Here is a 15,346-nt window from a genome sequence, read left to right on the forward strand (position 1 = left end):
GTTGAACGGTTGTGTAGTGTTGCGGAAGAGAGTTCCTAAAGGGTTTTCAAGTTTTAATGCTATATTTTTCCCCCTTCCTCTCTGTATTTTTATGCTATGCGATAATATAGGTACAATGTGTAGCAGCGACATTCCTTGGTTCCTAGAACCGCGTGCTTTAACACTCTCCTCCGCTTGTCGGTCGCTTGTCCTCCGCTTTTCGGCACTGCTATTTCGAAAATCACCGCGTCCAATAACACGCAAACATGTGCGAACCATACCGACCATACCGACCAAACGGCACGCTAGAGGCAATGTTTGCACATATTTTCTGTGAAGCGCGTCGTCCCTTTAAAAGATCTGCTTCCCACTTTAAAATTGTGCGTGCTGGTTATGAGGTGTGTCCGTCGGTCCGTTTTCTGCGCCTATATGCCCGTTCAAGATACACTTTTAAACCCCGTAATGGAAAACCAGCTAGCTGGTCTCACACTCATCTTCCTCCCTACTAATAGCCCTGTCAGACGACAAGCCTTTCCTAAAAATGGCCTCTGACAACACTGTCAAACCGCACCGTAAAGGCCCTTTTAAAAATTGCCATTTAGGCCCAACTGAGCTCCCCAACTGCCTTTATGATTCAAAATGAGTACTCTCGACAACAGCATCCGACCACGTCGCTCCTGAGAACGCTTATGTGAAAAACAAAACATCTAAATGTGATAAAAATAGCCCGTACCCAGATTATAACCACGTTGTTAAGGTTTTTGGTAAGGTGACAAACAAAAACGAACTAGATGACGTAAGGAGCCGGCAACAAATGGAAGAAGCGGCTCTGGCAACAAGAGGTTCCTTTACGGCTCGTCTGACGAGGGCTACTCTATAAAGGCCATTTAATATCGAAAGGCCCTTTGTGTTAACTGTCATTTAGAATACCGTGAGACAGGTCACGTTCCACTACACTTTGGGAAGGTGAGAAGAATCACCTTTTCTTTACCTTTTTCCTTACACATTTTCACTGGTACCATTGACTTCTTTTATTGACATGCTATAAAAATTTGGATAACAAACGATCAATATACTTTCCTGCGACTGTCGTACGCAACGTAAACAATAAAAGCAATAACTACGAAATTACTCGGACATAACGGCAACGTATAAATTGTGGCAATTAGCGCAGGGTCTTCTCAGCTTTAATTGGCTAACAGTGGAACGTAGTTATGAGTCGTTCACTCTTTGGACTTTGGACGCTGAGCACATTAGACCAAACTGTTAGGTTCGAACAGCTCCAAATTCTAAAAGAACGTGTTATCAGAAGCAATGTATAATTAAAATTCAAAATAAATATCTCATGTATAGGTAAGCATTGTCACCATGGTGCATCTTGCATGGAAAAGTATTAGGGTGCTCGCATCATTATCGTGAGCGTGTACTGCTTTTGTAACTATTTGTTCAGTTGTGTCGGAAACTCCAGAAACATCATCGGTTTTTGAACGGTTCAGGCATAAATTGCTATATAGTCACCAGCTCGAAACACTTTGGGCGCTCCACAGTTGCAGCCATAAATCACAGATAGCAAGCTCCGCACTTTGTTTTCGCAATATGAACGGATCACTTGGAATTCCGTGCCTGCAAAGACATCCGCACGTAGTAAACGCAACCCGGGAAGTTCAGCCGTGCCAACAAGTAAGGACTTCCCCATAGTGTTATTGTTATCACAGATATTACGTGATGCGCGACCTAATCATATCATGTATCATATCCTTCTGTCGCTTCAGCAGCAGGTCGTGGAACTCCAACTCTGTCAAGGTCATGTAACGACACAGTTCACTATCTTCTTTCTTCTTGAAGGCTATCACTTCCTTCCTGTTCTGCTCTGGAACGACCTTATCGAGTGTATCTTCTCTATCGACGCACCGTTCGTAATAAGCGTTCCTTAAGGAGCGCAGTTCATGTACTTCTTCGGCCATGCGATCAACTCCAAATTCTGCCACTTTCTGGTCGAACAGCTTCGAAAAGTAGTCGTACAATTTGACATCTCCACCATTGAACTGGCGCAGCCTCTTTTTCACTTCGGGACTTAATTCTTCTTTGTACTTATCTAATCTAGCGTTTATCTTAAACGCAACCATATCCTCCGTCGTCCAACAGAGTAGATGCTTGAGCAGTATTAGTGATTCGTCGAACCTTTCAGCGATCATCACTAAATTGAAGTTCTCCGCTATGAAATTGATAAAGTTTCGTACTGCATTGTCATCTGCCACGTCTTGGGTCTTCATCCCTAAATCGAAGCACATCTGGTTAAAACCTATTTTGCCTTCAATGACCCTTTTTCTGTTCATCAATTTGAGGGCGTGGTCGTCATTCACAAACTCCGTCAGCGATTTGTGGTACTTTTTGGAGAGCCTACAGTAAGCATACAACGACTCGAAGACATCTTCGGGCCTTCGAAGTATTGTAACATAGACGGAGTCTTTGGGCATCACGTAAGATATCTCGGCCTTGTTGAAGCGCGTATGATGAGTCAGGATATTGTTGGAATAGTTGTAGCGGCGCATATCTGTAATGAGGTTGTGATTAAAAGGCACAGGGTGACCGATGTAGTGGGTCACTTTCGAGGTAGGCAGGACAAACGTCAGATTGTGCGTAACGCCGTAACGGAGGAAAATGTTCATGACGGTAGAACTGGCGCACTTGTGCGTCTTGAGAAATACGATGTCCTTGAGGGCGTCACATGACATAGGAACATTGTAGGAGCTGCCGAAAGGGAGTCGCCAGGATCCATGCAGCGAATTGCTGACGAATATCAGTGGTGTCCTGTAAAGGGAGAAACGTTTTTATAGTAGACTCATCTATTCGTGTGTTCCACGTATTTCTGTGTCCCCTATAGAAACAATACGTATGAGCAATACTCTGATATACAGGGTGTCTGCTCTAACGTGTCCAGAAATTATATTTAAAGCGAGCGATGAAAGAAAAGCAAGTGGTACTTTTCTGATACCCGAGTAAGAAACCGGTACTGCTTCACTAGTAGCACCTGTTTCTTAGTCAAGTAGCTGAAAAGTAGCGCTCGTTTCATTTTTATCGCTCGCTTTAGATAAAATTTCTGGACACGTTAAAGCAAACACCCTGTATAATAAACCATGCCAGCACAATAACATCCTCTTGGCGTGCTAGCTAATTCTAAAGGGACTCATCCACAAAGAATTGGTGATGATGATGATGATGATGATAGCACAGAAACATCTGCCATGAATACAAAAATTGCGTTTGCGACGCCTACATGTTTTACACCACAGATTCAGCTTCGATGTATTTTTTACGTGATGTTTACCAGGATCTCCGCACTGCTTGAAGCACGGACACGTTTCTTCAAGTATGGCAATGCGAATTAATATGCTGCGACAAAAGTAAATGGGAAATAAGACACACAACTTTGTGCTGTCGTGTGACAAAACAACGAAAACAACTACTTTATTTTTAAAATGATGAATCGGCAGTTTCACCGCCAGGGGCGATACTCTACCCCATTGCTGATGGTGATGAGGGGAATGAAATAATGCGTCCCTTCACAATAAGGATCCAAGTCCTATGGTGTCCAAAAAGGTCAAAAGAGCTTTGAGGGCAGGGCGTTGGTGGGCCGAATGTGGCCAGGGACCAAGCAATTTTGATAGAGAGAAGGGGCGAGAGTCCAGCTGACTAAGAGACCCGGAAAGTGAGGTTCGGGAAAGTTGGTAGTTGACCAAGAAAGTCAACCTGTCTCAAGCTGTAACGCCACTGAGCTGTAAAAGCCACATCGAGTCGCATTCGATGAATTAATGCTGCACCTTGAGGAGAGATGTGTCGTGGCATGCGGAAAGCGATCGTGGGATGAACTTTGCTCAGCATAGATGGGGGGAGAATGCCGGTTGTCCATTGGCGGGAAGCCAGGGGTGTCACGAGGCGTCGCAGAATGGAACGACGGTCTCCTCTCAGCAGTGCAATACTCGTCCGCTTCCGATACGAGAACAAATCGAAGGTCAGTCCAGGCGTCCATTTGGATCACAGACAACTTGAGTGTTGCTTTCGAAACTACTTGTAGGCAGAACTATCAGGTTAAAGTAACTTAGCTTACAAGTTACATACAAGTGAAAGTACTTAGTATGTTTCAAGAAACGAAATTCGACTAAATCAACACTCAAAGGCTTTCTTTTCGCACTTGTACTGTCCAACTGTACTTGTACTGTCCACATGCTTCTTGCACTTTATTTTTCCAAGTTATCGTCAAGTGGGTCATTCCAGGTTAAATGATCCAATTGCACTGCTCGACCCCAAGCAATTCGGTTTCCAAAATTATCACGGATACACTGTGCTAATATCGGCAGGCATCTCCCGAAGTCCTCTCCCCCCCCCCCAAATGAAAAACATTGAACCGTTCTCGAGCTACGCGGAGTCAAGTTTATGGAGAACGGGAAAACTAAAGGCAAAGGTTTATGGCACAGAATGAGGTCCGAACGATGTGACCATTTCTTTCTCCAGTTTTTACAAGACCGGAAAAGTGCTTACTACGGAAGAGGTAGTGTGTAAATAAACTCAGGGACAGTGTGTGCTGCCAACTAGTGAGTATCTCGGGCTTGCGCCCCCGACGCTGGCCATTGTGTGTTGCACTATAGTTGAACTGCGTGCAATGATGCGATGGCGGGGTATGTTATGCCGAACTCCGCTAGTCGGTTTCGTGCAGCGCAGTGTAAAGCGCGCCAACTGGAAAGGGTGGCGCACGGATAGACGGAACAAAGAAGGACGAAACAACGGGAGAGCACCCTTCTAACAACGGCATTTTTTTTTAATTCCGTGAGAACGCCGCGAAGCAACTGTGGCTATGAGTAGAGACTTGGGCAGACTTGGGAGAGAGGATAGCACGAAAGAGTGGGGGGACAGTGAGGGGTTAGTATGCGTACTAGGCAGACTTCAGGGGAAACTGTGCCGACATTCGTCCGGAAAAACTGCCGTAAGACCCAGGAAAAGTCTCAGACAGCACAGGCGGTGCGGGGATTCGAACCCGCTTCACCTCCTAGTCTCGGCGCGGATGCAGTTTATTAACAAGGAACACCCTTAAAAAGGAAAAACCCCTAAAATCTTCAAAAGCACCGCACCCTTCCCTTCAGTGGCTCCCAAACTTTGCTACCCTGCGGCCCATCAGAACTACACTATATCGCGTCACGACCGCAAGGTCCCTTCCAACACTAAACAGTCGTTTAACCGTTGGGGTAGGTACTGGTATGTGGTCAGAGATGCTCTACGAAGGACGTTTGGAAACTGACTGGGAAAGTATAACACTAAAATTACACCTTTCAGCAAAAGTGGTAACTATAATTACTGGTACCACTTTCCCATAGAGGTAACCCGTTCTTGCATCATCAATTCTTCATTTATTTTTGTTGTTGCAAAAAGGGTTAAAAGTACTGTAAAGCAGTAGAGCTGCAATCTCGGGAAATTTATCTTTTCGATAGCCTCCTCAGCACTCCTACGCCACAATTTTTTTTCTTTTTGTTTTTACAAAATTAAAATGGAAAATTACGGGTAACACTGTGTGGAAGTCGCCACCGACTGCGCATTGCTCATCAAGTACAGCAGGAAAACTACATTGCATGCGCATAACACTGTGCCTAAACCAAAAGGAGTCGGCTACATAGTCATCATGAGGAGCAAGCCACTCGGGGACACAGATCACTGTTGACAAATTGGAGATTATTTCCCACCAGACGTCGCCACGAGCCGTTCTACCACAATTTTACCAACAAATTAAAAATATTTAGCGTTCCTTGTATATATATATATATAACTTGTGTTGGGTTTGCAAGCAAGAAGTTGTCCTACGTCAACGACGCTAGCAACAGTTGCTCATTTTGTGATGGCCGCATTTGAGCGTCGCCGTAGCCGTGGACACAGATTCTTTGACAAACACATGTTTTTTTAGCTAAGCCATTTTGACCCGTTTCCTCTCGATTACTCAAAGACAGGATGCTCTACACTCGAGGATAAACTTCCGCAATAAATCCCCGCCGATTTCGTTTGTGCTCAATGTGCATGAAAAGTACAGGTTCAAAGTGCTTTCAGGCTCCAAGTGTCTTCCCACAAGCATATTCTTGAGGTTTTTACCTTGTGTAAACTGCCACTCCCACCAGCGACAGCAAGCCAAGCACCGCACAGACAACCCAGGCCCTCTGGAACCTTCGCAGCATCCCTAGCCGTTCACGCTGCACAAAGTAACATGACACTCTGTCAGTCGTCCTAGACTAAACAGCATATCTGCACGTATCGCTCTGTTATCGCAGAGGATTCCAGGCTCTCGTAAACTAGAGGAAAAGATAAGAAAGACAATTTCCCCAAAAAATGCCCTTTTGAACTGTTGTCGCACTACGACACGAGTATTTACACAGCCGCTTCTGTGACACTACAACTTGACCCCTATTCAGGATGACTTTGTCTGAAGCACATATTTGGAGACTTTCGAGCAAATGCCTTCCGTTACCCGGAGTAACCGAACCTGCCTTTCCACAAAGACGCGACGTGTTTCACCTCAGCGGGGTAGATTGCATTCCCGTATAGGGGTGCTGTGGTATCTGTATCCGCTGGCGTATTCATATGAAATACATCATGTACTTCGTGCTTTGCGAAAATCTCCCACCCGAATAATTCGGAAACGGCTATAATGCCAGTGAGGAATCTTCTTTTTCGAGCATCCTTGAGATATCGGCCATGAGCTGACGAGTGAGTAGTACATTTGCACACGCTACTTACTTGAGGCGCTTTCGGCACCTCTGCTGTACCACACCCGAGCGACGCACCCACGATCGCCACCTGAGCTGTAGCGACACGTTCGGCGAAAAATCTTCCACAAGAAAACCCGTGTCGACACTTGGTGATTTTTTTCGAGTAAATTATTTGGTTTCGGTTATTTTTTTCGAGTAAATTATTTGGTTTCGGTTAACATATACTTCTTTCGCGGACGAGTAGCGCAGCAACGCGTTCTTCCGCTCACCTATCCAGCTCTCAAATCGTGTTCATCCGCCTGGTTCAGGCAGATTTGTAATTATTTATTTTTTGTGACTCGGGTGACTCGCTCTGCACTGACGTCGCTGCAAGAGCCAACAGCCTAAGGTAAGGAAGGTAACTCGCCTAAGTGTTCGCCACGGCGGAACAGATAAGCAGGTCACTTGTAGGGCGTAGACGCAGCTCAGGATGTGTCCAGGTTGGGATGTCAGAGACAGGAGGCTCTAATGCTTCAGAGACGCTGGGCCCATGATTGGTCGGAGGTTATGGCATGTTACAGCGTTCCGAAAAATCCGAAGGAGGACGATGATATGGTGCACCAGTTTAGTCTAGTACACGTACAGGGCGAACCGGCAAAAAGAACCCAGTCGTTTTGAAGCCCGTCTACGCCACCCTTTCCTTCTGGAAGTCAACCCCAAAGTCGCTGCTAAGTGCATATGCACTACAGCACAGGAGACTATATCTCATCATCGCATTAATCAAGATGACAACTTGTTCGTCTTTGCAAACTTTGAGGTAGCGGCATCCAAGTTGCTAGCGCTCAAGAGCGTAGTTGGGATTAAAAAATAAAAATAAAAATGGAAACGTAGGTCCCACTGGTGCGACCAGCTGTTCCATGACGCTTGGTGTGTGAAAGCATGAATGAAGATTATTTCGGCACGTATGTCCTTGAGGTAGTTCGCCAGGGCACACAGTGTATTGTTGTTGGTGCTGCTTTGGCCAGATCCCCAGTACATTCTCAACACTAAAATGTCGGTTGTCAAGTTTAGCAAGGGCGTTCTTCAGTGTTCTCCGACTGGAGTCAAAGCGTCGGCAGGTGACCAGCACGTGAATGCTGCTGCGAACGGGACGTTGAGTCGCAGGCGATTGATGACGGGCTCTTGACGGCCTTGGCATCTTCGATGAGAGGTAGTAGGTGCAGTAGGGGTCGATTCGCGCGAGGAACGAGTGATTCATGGCATCGCCTGTCCACACGGTTTTAGAGAGGCGATTAGCTGAGGAGGCGAGCACGTACTTTGCATGAGATTGCGTGATTGAAATATGCTATCTCTATTGTGTCGTCATACGTAACATGGGGAAGGTCTACGATGTACCACTAGGTTATGTATGATAACGCGGACCTTGTGTCCTACCTGGAGCAAGAACGTGTCATCGTAGCACGCCGACAGGTACGATACGTGACAGTTACATCCCCCTCAGGAGGGTACCCATCTATGAAACCGATACCACTATTTTTGGCATCGGCTGACAATCCACTTGACGAACTTTTTTGTCCGAAAAATGCTTAGATATTAAATAAACCAACTTTAAAGATCAGCGCTGCTTCCTCTCATATTAACCGCTGTAAAGTGGGATAGGGTCCTGTGGCTACCACGGGGAAACATCCCATGTCATCATCACTTCTCCTTCATTTATTGCTGTTGTTGTTACTTCCGCAGCTGCAGAGACTCTTGCGGCGTGACGTCACTCCCTAACCGGAGGAGTGAGAGGGCGGTGCTCACAGGAGAAAGGCGACGTCCAGACGCCCCGTAACTGCCTCAGACGCAGGCGGCATTCCTTTTCTCAATGCCCTGTTCTGATTGGTTCATAGGAAGTGACGTGTTCTCGTTTTTCAAGAGAGAGAATTCCGGCATATTCTCAACATCCGGCGTCTGCTCTTGCCATCGAATAACAGTCAAGCTACGCCACTATTTCGCGTGGGCATGGTGGTGGCACAGGTCAGAGAGCTGCCAGTAGAGGTCTTGCATCTCAGAGAAAGTTGTGCGCCATTACTTAAGCCTCGTCACGGAACACCGGCGTCACCCGTTGGTCTCGAAGCTCAAAAGGCGGAGGCAGGGCAACATTTCTCGCTGCATATTTGCTGTAAAGCCATCGCTGCCGGTCTTTGTTGGCAGATCAATCGTCCCCTCCGTGGGTCTTTTCGGTACCTTCGGTCTCTACTATACCATTCCTGGGCTCAAGAAGGATCACGTTGCAGCACGCCGTGTTTTGTTCGGAAGAATCGTCCACATTTCGTTTGCTTCCCTTGTCTGCTTTTACCTGAATGGCAGTGAAGTCGTTAGTGAAGAAAAGGCGACGCAGAGAGCGACCGGAGAGTTAAAATTATCCCACTTGTGGCGCCGCCTGGAGAAGCGCACGTCCCCTGTAGATAATACAGTTCGAAATCATCGACATCAAACGGTTCAGTACATCCACGATTCTGGTACCATGGCGTGGTTCCGCGCACCAGCGCCGGACTCTTGGGTCGCTTAGCCACAGGCTTACAGTGGACGAACTCTAAGCCGTTGCCCAGATACCTTCGTAGGCTTGTCAGGATAACTTCTCAACCCATATATCTCAGCACATGCGGTGGGGCAGGTTCCCGCAGCCTGAGCGAGGAATTAAACGCACAATGACATCCATCATTCATAATTTAACTGACGTTGTTGCAAAACTTAAACGGTAATTTTTGTATTATTAATGAGCGTACGCAAATGAGCCACTCACTAGTCAGCCCTTGCCCGATGTCTCAAAGATGTTTCCCAAACAGAAACTTGTTTGATAGCGTCAGACGTTTCCGAGTTATTGAGCTGGGGGATTTTTGTGTGAAACACCCGGTATATTCGTGTAAGAAAGTTTCGTGGAGAATAAATCGAACGGGTTGTGAGCGACACACGTTGAAGCGCTCATCTACCTGATGCAGCCTTGGGTAGTAACTAAGTTTCTTTTAATTTGTAACTGTAACTAGTTACTTTTAGGGGTAACTAGTTACAGTAACTAGTATAACTAGTATACTAGGTAACTAGTTACAGTAACTAGTTACATTTCCAGAAAAGTAGCTTTTAACTGTAACTAGTTACTATTTCTGTGAATGTAACTGCAAAATGTAACTAGTTACTCGAATAAATGTCGTTACCTTTTTTTTTCTTCACCCTACCGTACTGTACTCCCCGCTAACAGTGCGTTGCTTCCTGCTGTACCTAATCGGTATGTGCCCTATGCCTTGTGCTCTTCGCTCTTCGGTCGCGTACACGGCGTATTTTTCGCTGTGGGGGAGCCACTTTATTGACTTATACAGCTGCTGGTTAAGTGCAATAATATACTTTTATTGCACTTAAGTAAATGTAAATAAATGTATGTTTTTAACAATTGTATCATCCTCTCATAGTCATCCTTATAGAAAGTAACTGTAATGTAACTAAGTTACTTTCTCTCATTCACTGTAACTGTAACTAGTTACTTGACAAAGAAAGTAACTATAACTGTAACTCAGTTACTTTTTAGAAGTAACTTACCCCAAACTGACCTGATGCGCATAGACAGATCCATGCTCCCGGTGTACGTCATTCAAATGTTTCCGCACGCGTACAGTATGTACAGGCGCGAATCCCAGCGTCTGTCACTGTTTTGGTAATGAGAGGCGTGATTCGGTATCAGCGCACAAGTCGATCCGAAAAGTATTTACCCCTTTAGGGACGGAATCAGAGGGGGTCGCCATATGACTTCACCTCTCTATAGGGATGCGTTTCGTTCACCTGTGTAGAGGATCCCTGCGACGGTAGTTCCCTCTTCGCCAGAACCGAACAGGCAGCGCATATACGAGGGTGGTTCCATAAGTTTCCGGCCCGAGGTAGAAAATGCCCGCGAATTTGAAAATGCGATTAAGGACGCGTGGCGCCATCTGTTGGAGGGCCGGAGCACCACCCACAACCCTCTCCATGCTTTTGTCGGTTGGAGAGCGGCATTTCAAACAGCCAGGCTGCACGCCTCAGTTAAAATGGAAAAAAATCGAGTACTGTGCTGTGATAAAACTCTTGACAAAAGAGGGACTTTCGCCTAAGGAAATTAAAGCGCGACTGGACAACGTGTACAGGCAAGCCTCTCCGTCGTACACAACGGTAAAAGACTGGGCTAAGCAGTTTCGACTGGGGCGAGAGTCCATTGAAGATGATCCACGCGATGGTCGTCCAGTGGAAGTGGTGACACAAGAAAATTTGTCTCTTGTCGAGGAGGAAGTGCTGAGCGACAGGCGTCTGAAGGTGAAGGAAATCTCAGAAAGGCTGGGGCTTTCCAAAACAACCGTTTTTCGCATCATCGGCGAGGGCCTTCACATGAAAAAGGTCAGTGCGAGATGGGGGCCACGATTCCCTCGTCAGTTCAAAAGCAACAGCGCGTCGTCTCTGCCAAAGAGTTTATGGAGCTCTGTCAAGAGAACGAAGAAGAAATATTGAAGTCAATTGTCACAGGGGATGAGACTATGGTGCTCTACTACGATCCCCAAAGGAGTCGATGGAATGGCGCAAACCAGGAGAAGCACCCCCAAGAAAAGCCAAGGTCACACAATCCACAAAGAAGATCATGGCAACAATATTTTGGGATTGTCACGGAATCCTCCTCATCGACTTCAAAGAGAGGAACACCACAGTGAATGCGACTTATTATGCTTCACTCCTGCACCGGCTGCGAGACGCCATCAAGGAAAAGAGGCGCGGCAGGTTGAGTCGAGGTGTCCGGTTGCTCCAGGACAATGCATCTGCCCACCGGGCTTCTGTTGCCAAGGCTGCACTGAAGGAGTGCGGCTTCGAAGAAATACACCACCCACCCTACAGTCGCGGTACAAGGTGGGCGAGACGTCATATTCAGCACGGACGAGTGACTAAGTCTGTGCGAGGGCTCGTGACCTGTAAATGATACGAGGTAGTCGGACATGTTGACCGCAGTGAGGGACTAAATACTAACACGTTACTAACACGTATATAAATTAAATCACCTCAGCATCGGGATGTACCTCACATCCCAAGTCATGTACACCTGTACTTGTGTGTGTGTGTGTTGTCGCGTGTGTCTTCTGTTACGTATGTCTATTAATTTATTCGTGCGTAATTAAAACGCTTCAAGAAACGGAGCAGCAGACCCCTAGTGGGGGTCACTCAGCTCCAAGGTTTGTAAATAAGCAGATATTCCCCCTTCATCCTGACCTCGGTCTGAGGTTCAGCTGGGCAATATTAACCCACATCAACGTAAAACTCTCACTTGTTGTTAATTACTACACTCTTAAAAAAAGGGTGTACTCCTTTCCTTGCCTTTCCTTGCTACATAGTATAACACCCTTTTGGAGAGTACAATTACTCTGAAAAGGGTGTCTCTTCACTCCCTCAAGGGAGTAGCATAACACATTCTCCCTGCCGGGGTGTAATATTACTCTCCAGTAGGGAGAAAGGTGTTATGCTACTCCCTTGAGGGAGTCAGGAGACACCCTTTTAAGCGTAATTGTACTCTCCAAAAGGGTGTTATACATGTGGCAAAAAATGAGTTAAAGTACACCCTTTTTTTAAGAGTGTACCAAGATCCCATATATTGCAGCAAACCGACATACACTTCCTGCTCGTCCAAATACGAAATGCACATTGTAAACCAATCAGTTTAGCTGATGTAATCCGCTTTTTTCGCCATCTCCTGACAAAGCAGAGGAGGGAAAACTTACCGTTCTAGCTCCGAGCATAGTCCCGAGCATGTTATGTAGCATCAATGTTATGTAGCCATCGTCCACATCGTCCGCTCCTGTGCTATAGTTCGTTGTCGTAACATGGCTGGGCTGCGAGTGAATACACGACGACTTTAATCACATCCATAAAACGAGATAACGTCGGCTAAAGTCTGCCTTCTATACCCTGACTGAGCTAAGCGCATTTGCCAACATCGAAGCCGGTAGAAAGTGCAAAACAACAAGTAAGCGTAGATGCTCGTATGCAGGGTTAATGCGAATGAATCCACTACTGCTGGGGAACGGAACCAACGATTCGTAGTACCGAAATGATTCAGTCATTCGTGGCTACTATGTGGGAGGAAGAGACGTTGAAAGACCCTATCTTATAAAAGGACTAGTCACTGTTTTCGTTAAAGGGGCTCTAAAGGGGTTCGTGTTTGTGGGTCTCACATAGGTTGCTGGAAGCAGGTATATTCTCTACTCGAGGCTCATTATTTCGAATATACTCGAATATACGAATATACAATGCAACGCGCGCTCATTGTGAGGTGTGTGCAATGAGGAGTTTTTCACGTCAAAATGACCAATGGACACGTCGTAATGACGAAATGTCCCATCTGCCAATGAAGATAACTTATGGATTTTTTTTTTTCAAGAATTGTCTCACTAGAAACCGTGTTTTATCTGGAATAGCATTGTGGAACGTACAATACAAGAGATCGACTTCATAATCATATGACGTCCTTCCACTGCTCTAGCTTCTGTTGTGCACGCGCATCTGCGATCTGATTCATACTTCCATACTGTTCCGCTCGCAGTTGGACTTCTCGCGGTGGCTGTGTAGCCTCCGTTTCGTAAAGTTTCGTGTTTCGAGCGTTGGCTATAATTTGTGTGTTTGATCACGTTGATGCGCAGATTCTGTTCACCTTGCAAAGCGGTATTAGCGAAAGCTTCCGCTACTATCCCAGGCGGAAAAGGTCTGCAATCCCAAGTGGTTTATGAAACCTTTTCCACTTGAAACCACGTTGAACCACTCTGTACGTAAGTGGTTTAAAGTGGAAAAGGTTTCATAAACCACTTGGGATTGCAAACCATTTCCACCAGGGATACAACATGTGCGCATGATATGCGTCCCGGCGAGGTGTATCCCTACGCGTCACAGCCAAGTTGGAGCTTCCCTCGTACCGCGTTGATTGGCCAAAGAAATGCGGGAAGGGGCACTTCCCGCAATATATTTCCTTTTACAATAGACCTCTCCCTGTTTGTAAACAAATGACGTCATAGTGTTCGGCAGCGTCACCAGTTTGGTAGAGTTGAACTACGCTCGAAGCTATAGGGGCGAACAAGGTCTTGAGGGGATTACGATGGTTCCTGAAAGGGACTACTTTTCTTTCAATAGGAGGCAGCGAACAAGTGCCCATTCGTGGAACACAGCCCTCCCCTTCCGATTTGTTTCGGTTTCACTCTGTCTACCAACGTCATGATGACGTTTCTCGGGTAGAGATCTGTTGGATGCCCTGAGGGTGACGTACCCTTTCAGGAGGTACCGACGTACCGATTCAGGAGGAAGGAAAGAGGAAACTCCAAATTGGCACTTTTATTTATGTTTTAATTACGAACGGCACAACGGGTGAATCTCGTTCCTTTTACATTGTTGTCATGATGACGGAATCGTTAATATCGCGAAGAGAATTTTTTGCACTTTCGTGCCCCTTTAAATCCGCAGGGCATATTTTATAGACTGGATAAAAATCTGACTGCAAGCAACGTTCTGTAATAGTAAGGTTCTGGTCAGAATATTTTTAATAAACATGAACAACGCGTAACATTCTATGTCTTGAGCGAGAATGTTAACACTCTTGTTACTCAAGATGTTTGAAAAAGTTATCCTATGTTACATGATGGAATATCTCCCGGAGAGGTCACCCCCCCCCACACACACACACACACACACACCATATGCACACAAAAAAAAATCCGCAAGGAACAAAACAAAGAAAAATGCCCCCATGAGAAAGTAGCTCTCCTAGTAGCTTTGATAAAGTTGTACGAAAAATGTTTGTTATCATGTGGTATCAACGATTCCTCACTGCGGAAAGTATCACACACAAAAATATAATCATGCTTCGTTTATTCATTTCTTTAGGAATACTACGGACCATCAAAAAGGTCCAAGCAGGAAGGGATACAAAAGGACAGAAAAATACTTACGCGGAATTACATAATGTATTCGGTTAACAAACCTCAGTAACAAAATGATATCACGAGAACATGTATCAACATTTCAGCTACCACGGACATCATTGACAAGGTTTTCAAATTCATCACTACTCTTACTATGGACAGTTCCAAAAGGCACTCAGGAATAATGCAAACAAAAGAAGAAATAATGTTGATGTTCGAGCAAATATTGTCTTAAAAGAAAAGGGATGAAGCATGTACGTCCTGGCTGGAAAGGTTGGAGACGCGAACAACACGGTAATCGAGAGTTACTTCTTAGCTCGAATAAGAACTCAGGTCGGGCAACTTGTCTTCTGCTTATCTGCAAGGTTGCAACATTGTTTTCAATCATAAGGGTATCTACGGAGTCTCGTCTGCCATATGCACTTATAATGAGACGCACAGCTTTCCGTTGTATTGGTTCAAGTTTATTAATATCAGTTTTAGAATGCGGGTCCCACACAACGCTAGCACACCCTAGTTTAGACCTGATGAAGCAATTATAGGCCCTCTTTATAATACCTCGGTATCAGGTAGAGCTTCAACCAACATCAACATGGCATCTTTTTTAGATATCCTAGTTTGGACCATTTTAAATCAGATGAAAAGGTTACACCTATAGTGGTGGTTGCCTCACCAGTGACATTTTTCTTT

General features: G+C 45.6%; 1 protein-coding gene across 5 annotated transcripts in view; it reads right to left on the reverse strand.

Moving 5' to 3' along the window:
* Nucleotides 1-995: 995 nt before the first annotated feature.
* LOC135398785 (galactosylceramide sulfotransferase-like) overlaps nucleotides 996-15,346 on the reverse strand; it is a 57,768-nt gene continuing 43,417 nt past the window's right edge. For all 5 annotated transcript variants that reach the window (XM_064630233.1, XM_064630236.1, XM_064630232.1 and 2 more), the window contains exons 2-4: nucleotides 12,470-12,580; nucleotides 6,112-6,209; nucleotides 996-2,790 (exon numbers count right to left, since the gene is read on the reverse strand). In XM_064630233.1, the coding sequence (XP_064486303.1) occupies nucleotides 1,698-2,790; nucleotides 6,112-6,209; nucleotides 12,470-12,511 (1,233 nt within the window). In that variant the 5' untranslated portion in view covers nucleotides 12,512-12,580 and the 3' untranslated portion in view covers nucleotides 996-1,697. The remainder of the gene's footprint in view (nucleotides 2,791-6,111; nucleotides 6,210-12,469; nucleotides 12,581-15,346) is intronic.

This window comes from Ornithodoros turicata, chromosome 6 (genome assembly GCF_037126465.1).
Source record: "Ornithodoros turicata isolate Travis chromosome 6, ASM3712646v1, whole genome shotgun sequence".
Taxonomy (NCBI): domain Eukaryota; kingdom Metazoa; phylum Arthropoda; class Arachnida; order Ixodida; family Argasidae; genus Ornithodoros; species Ornithodoros turicata.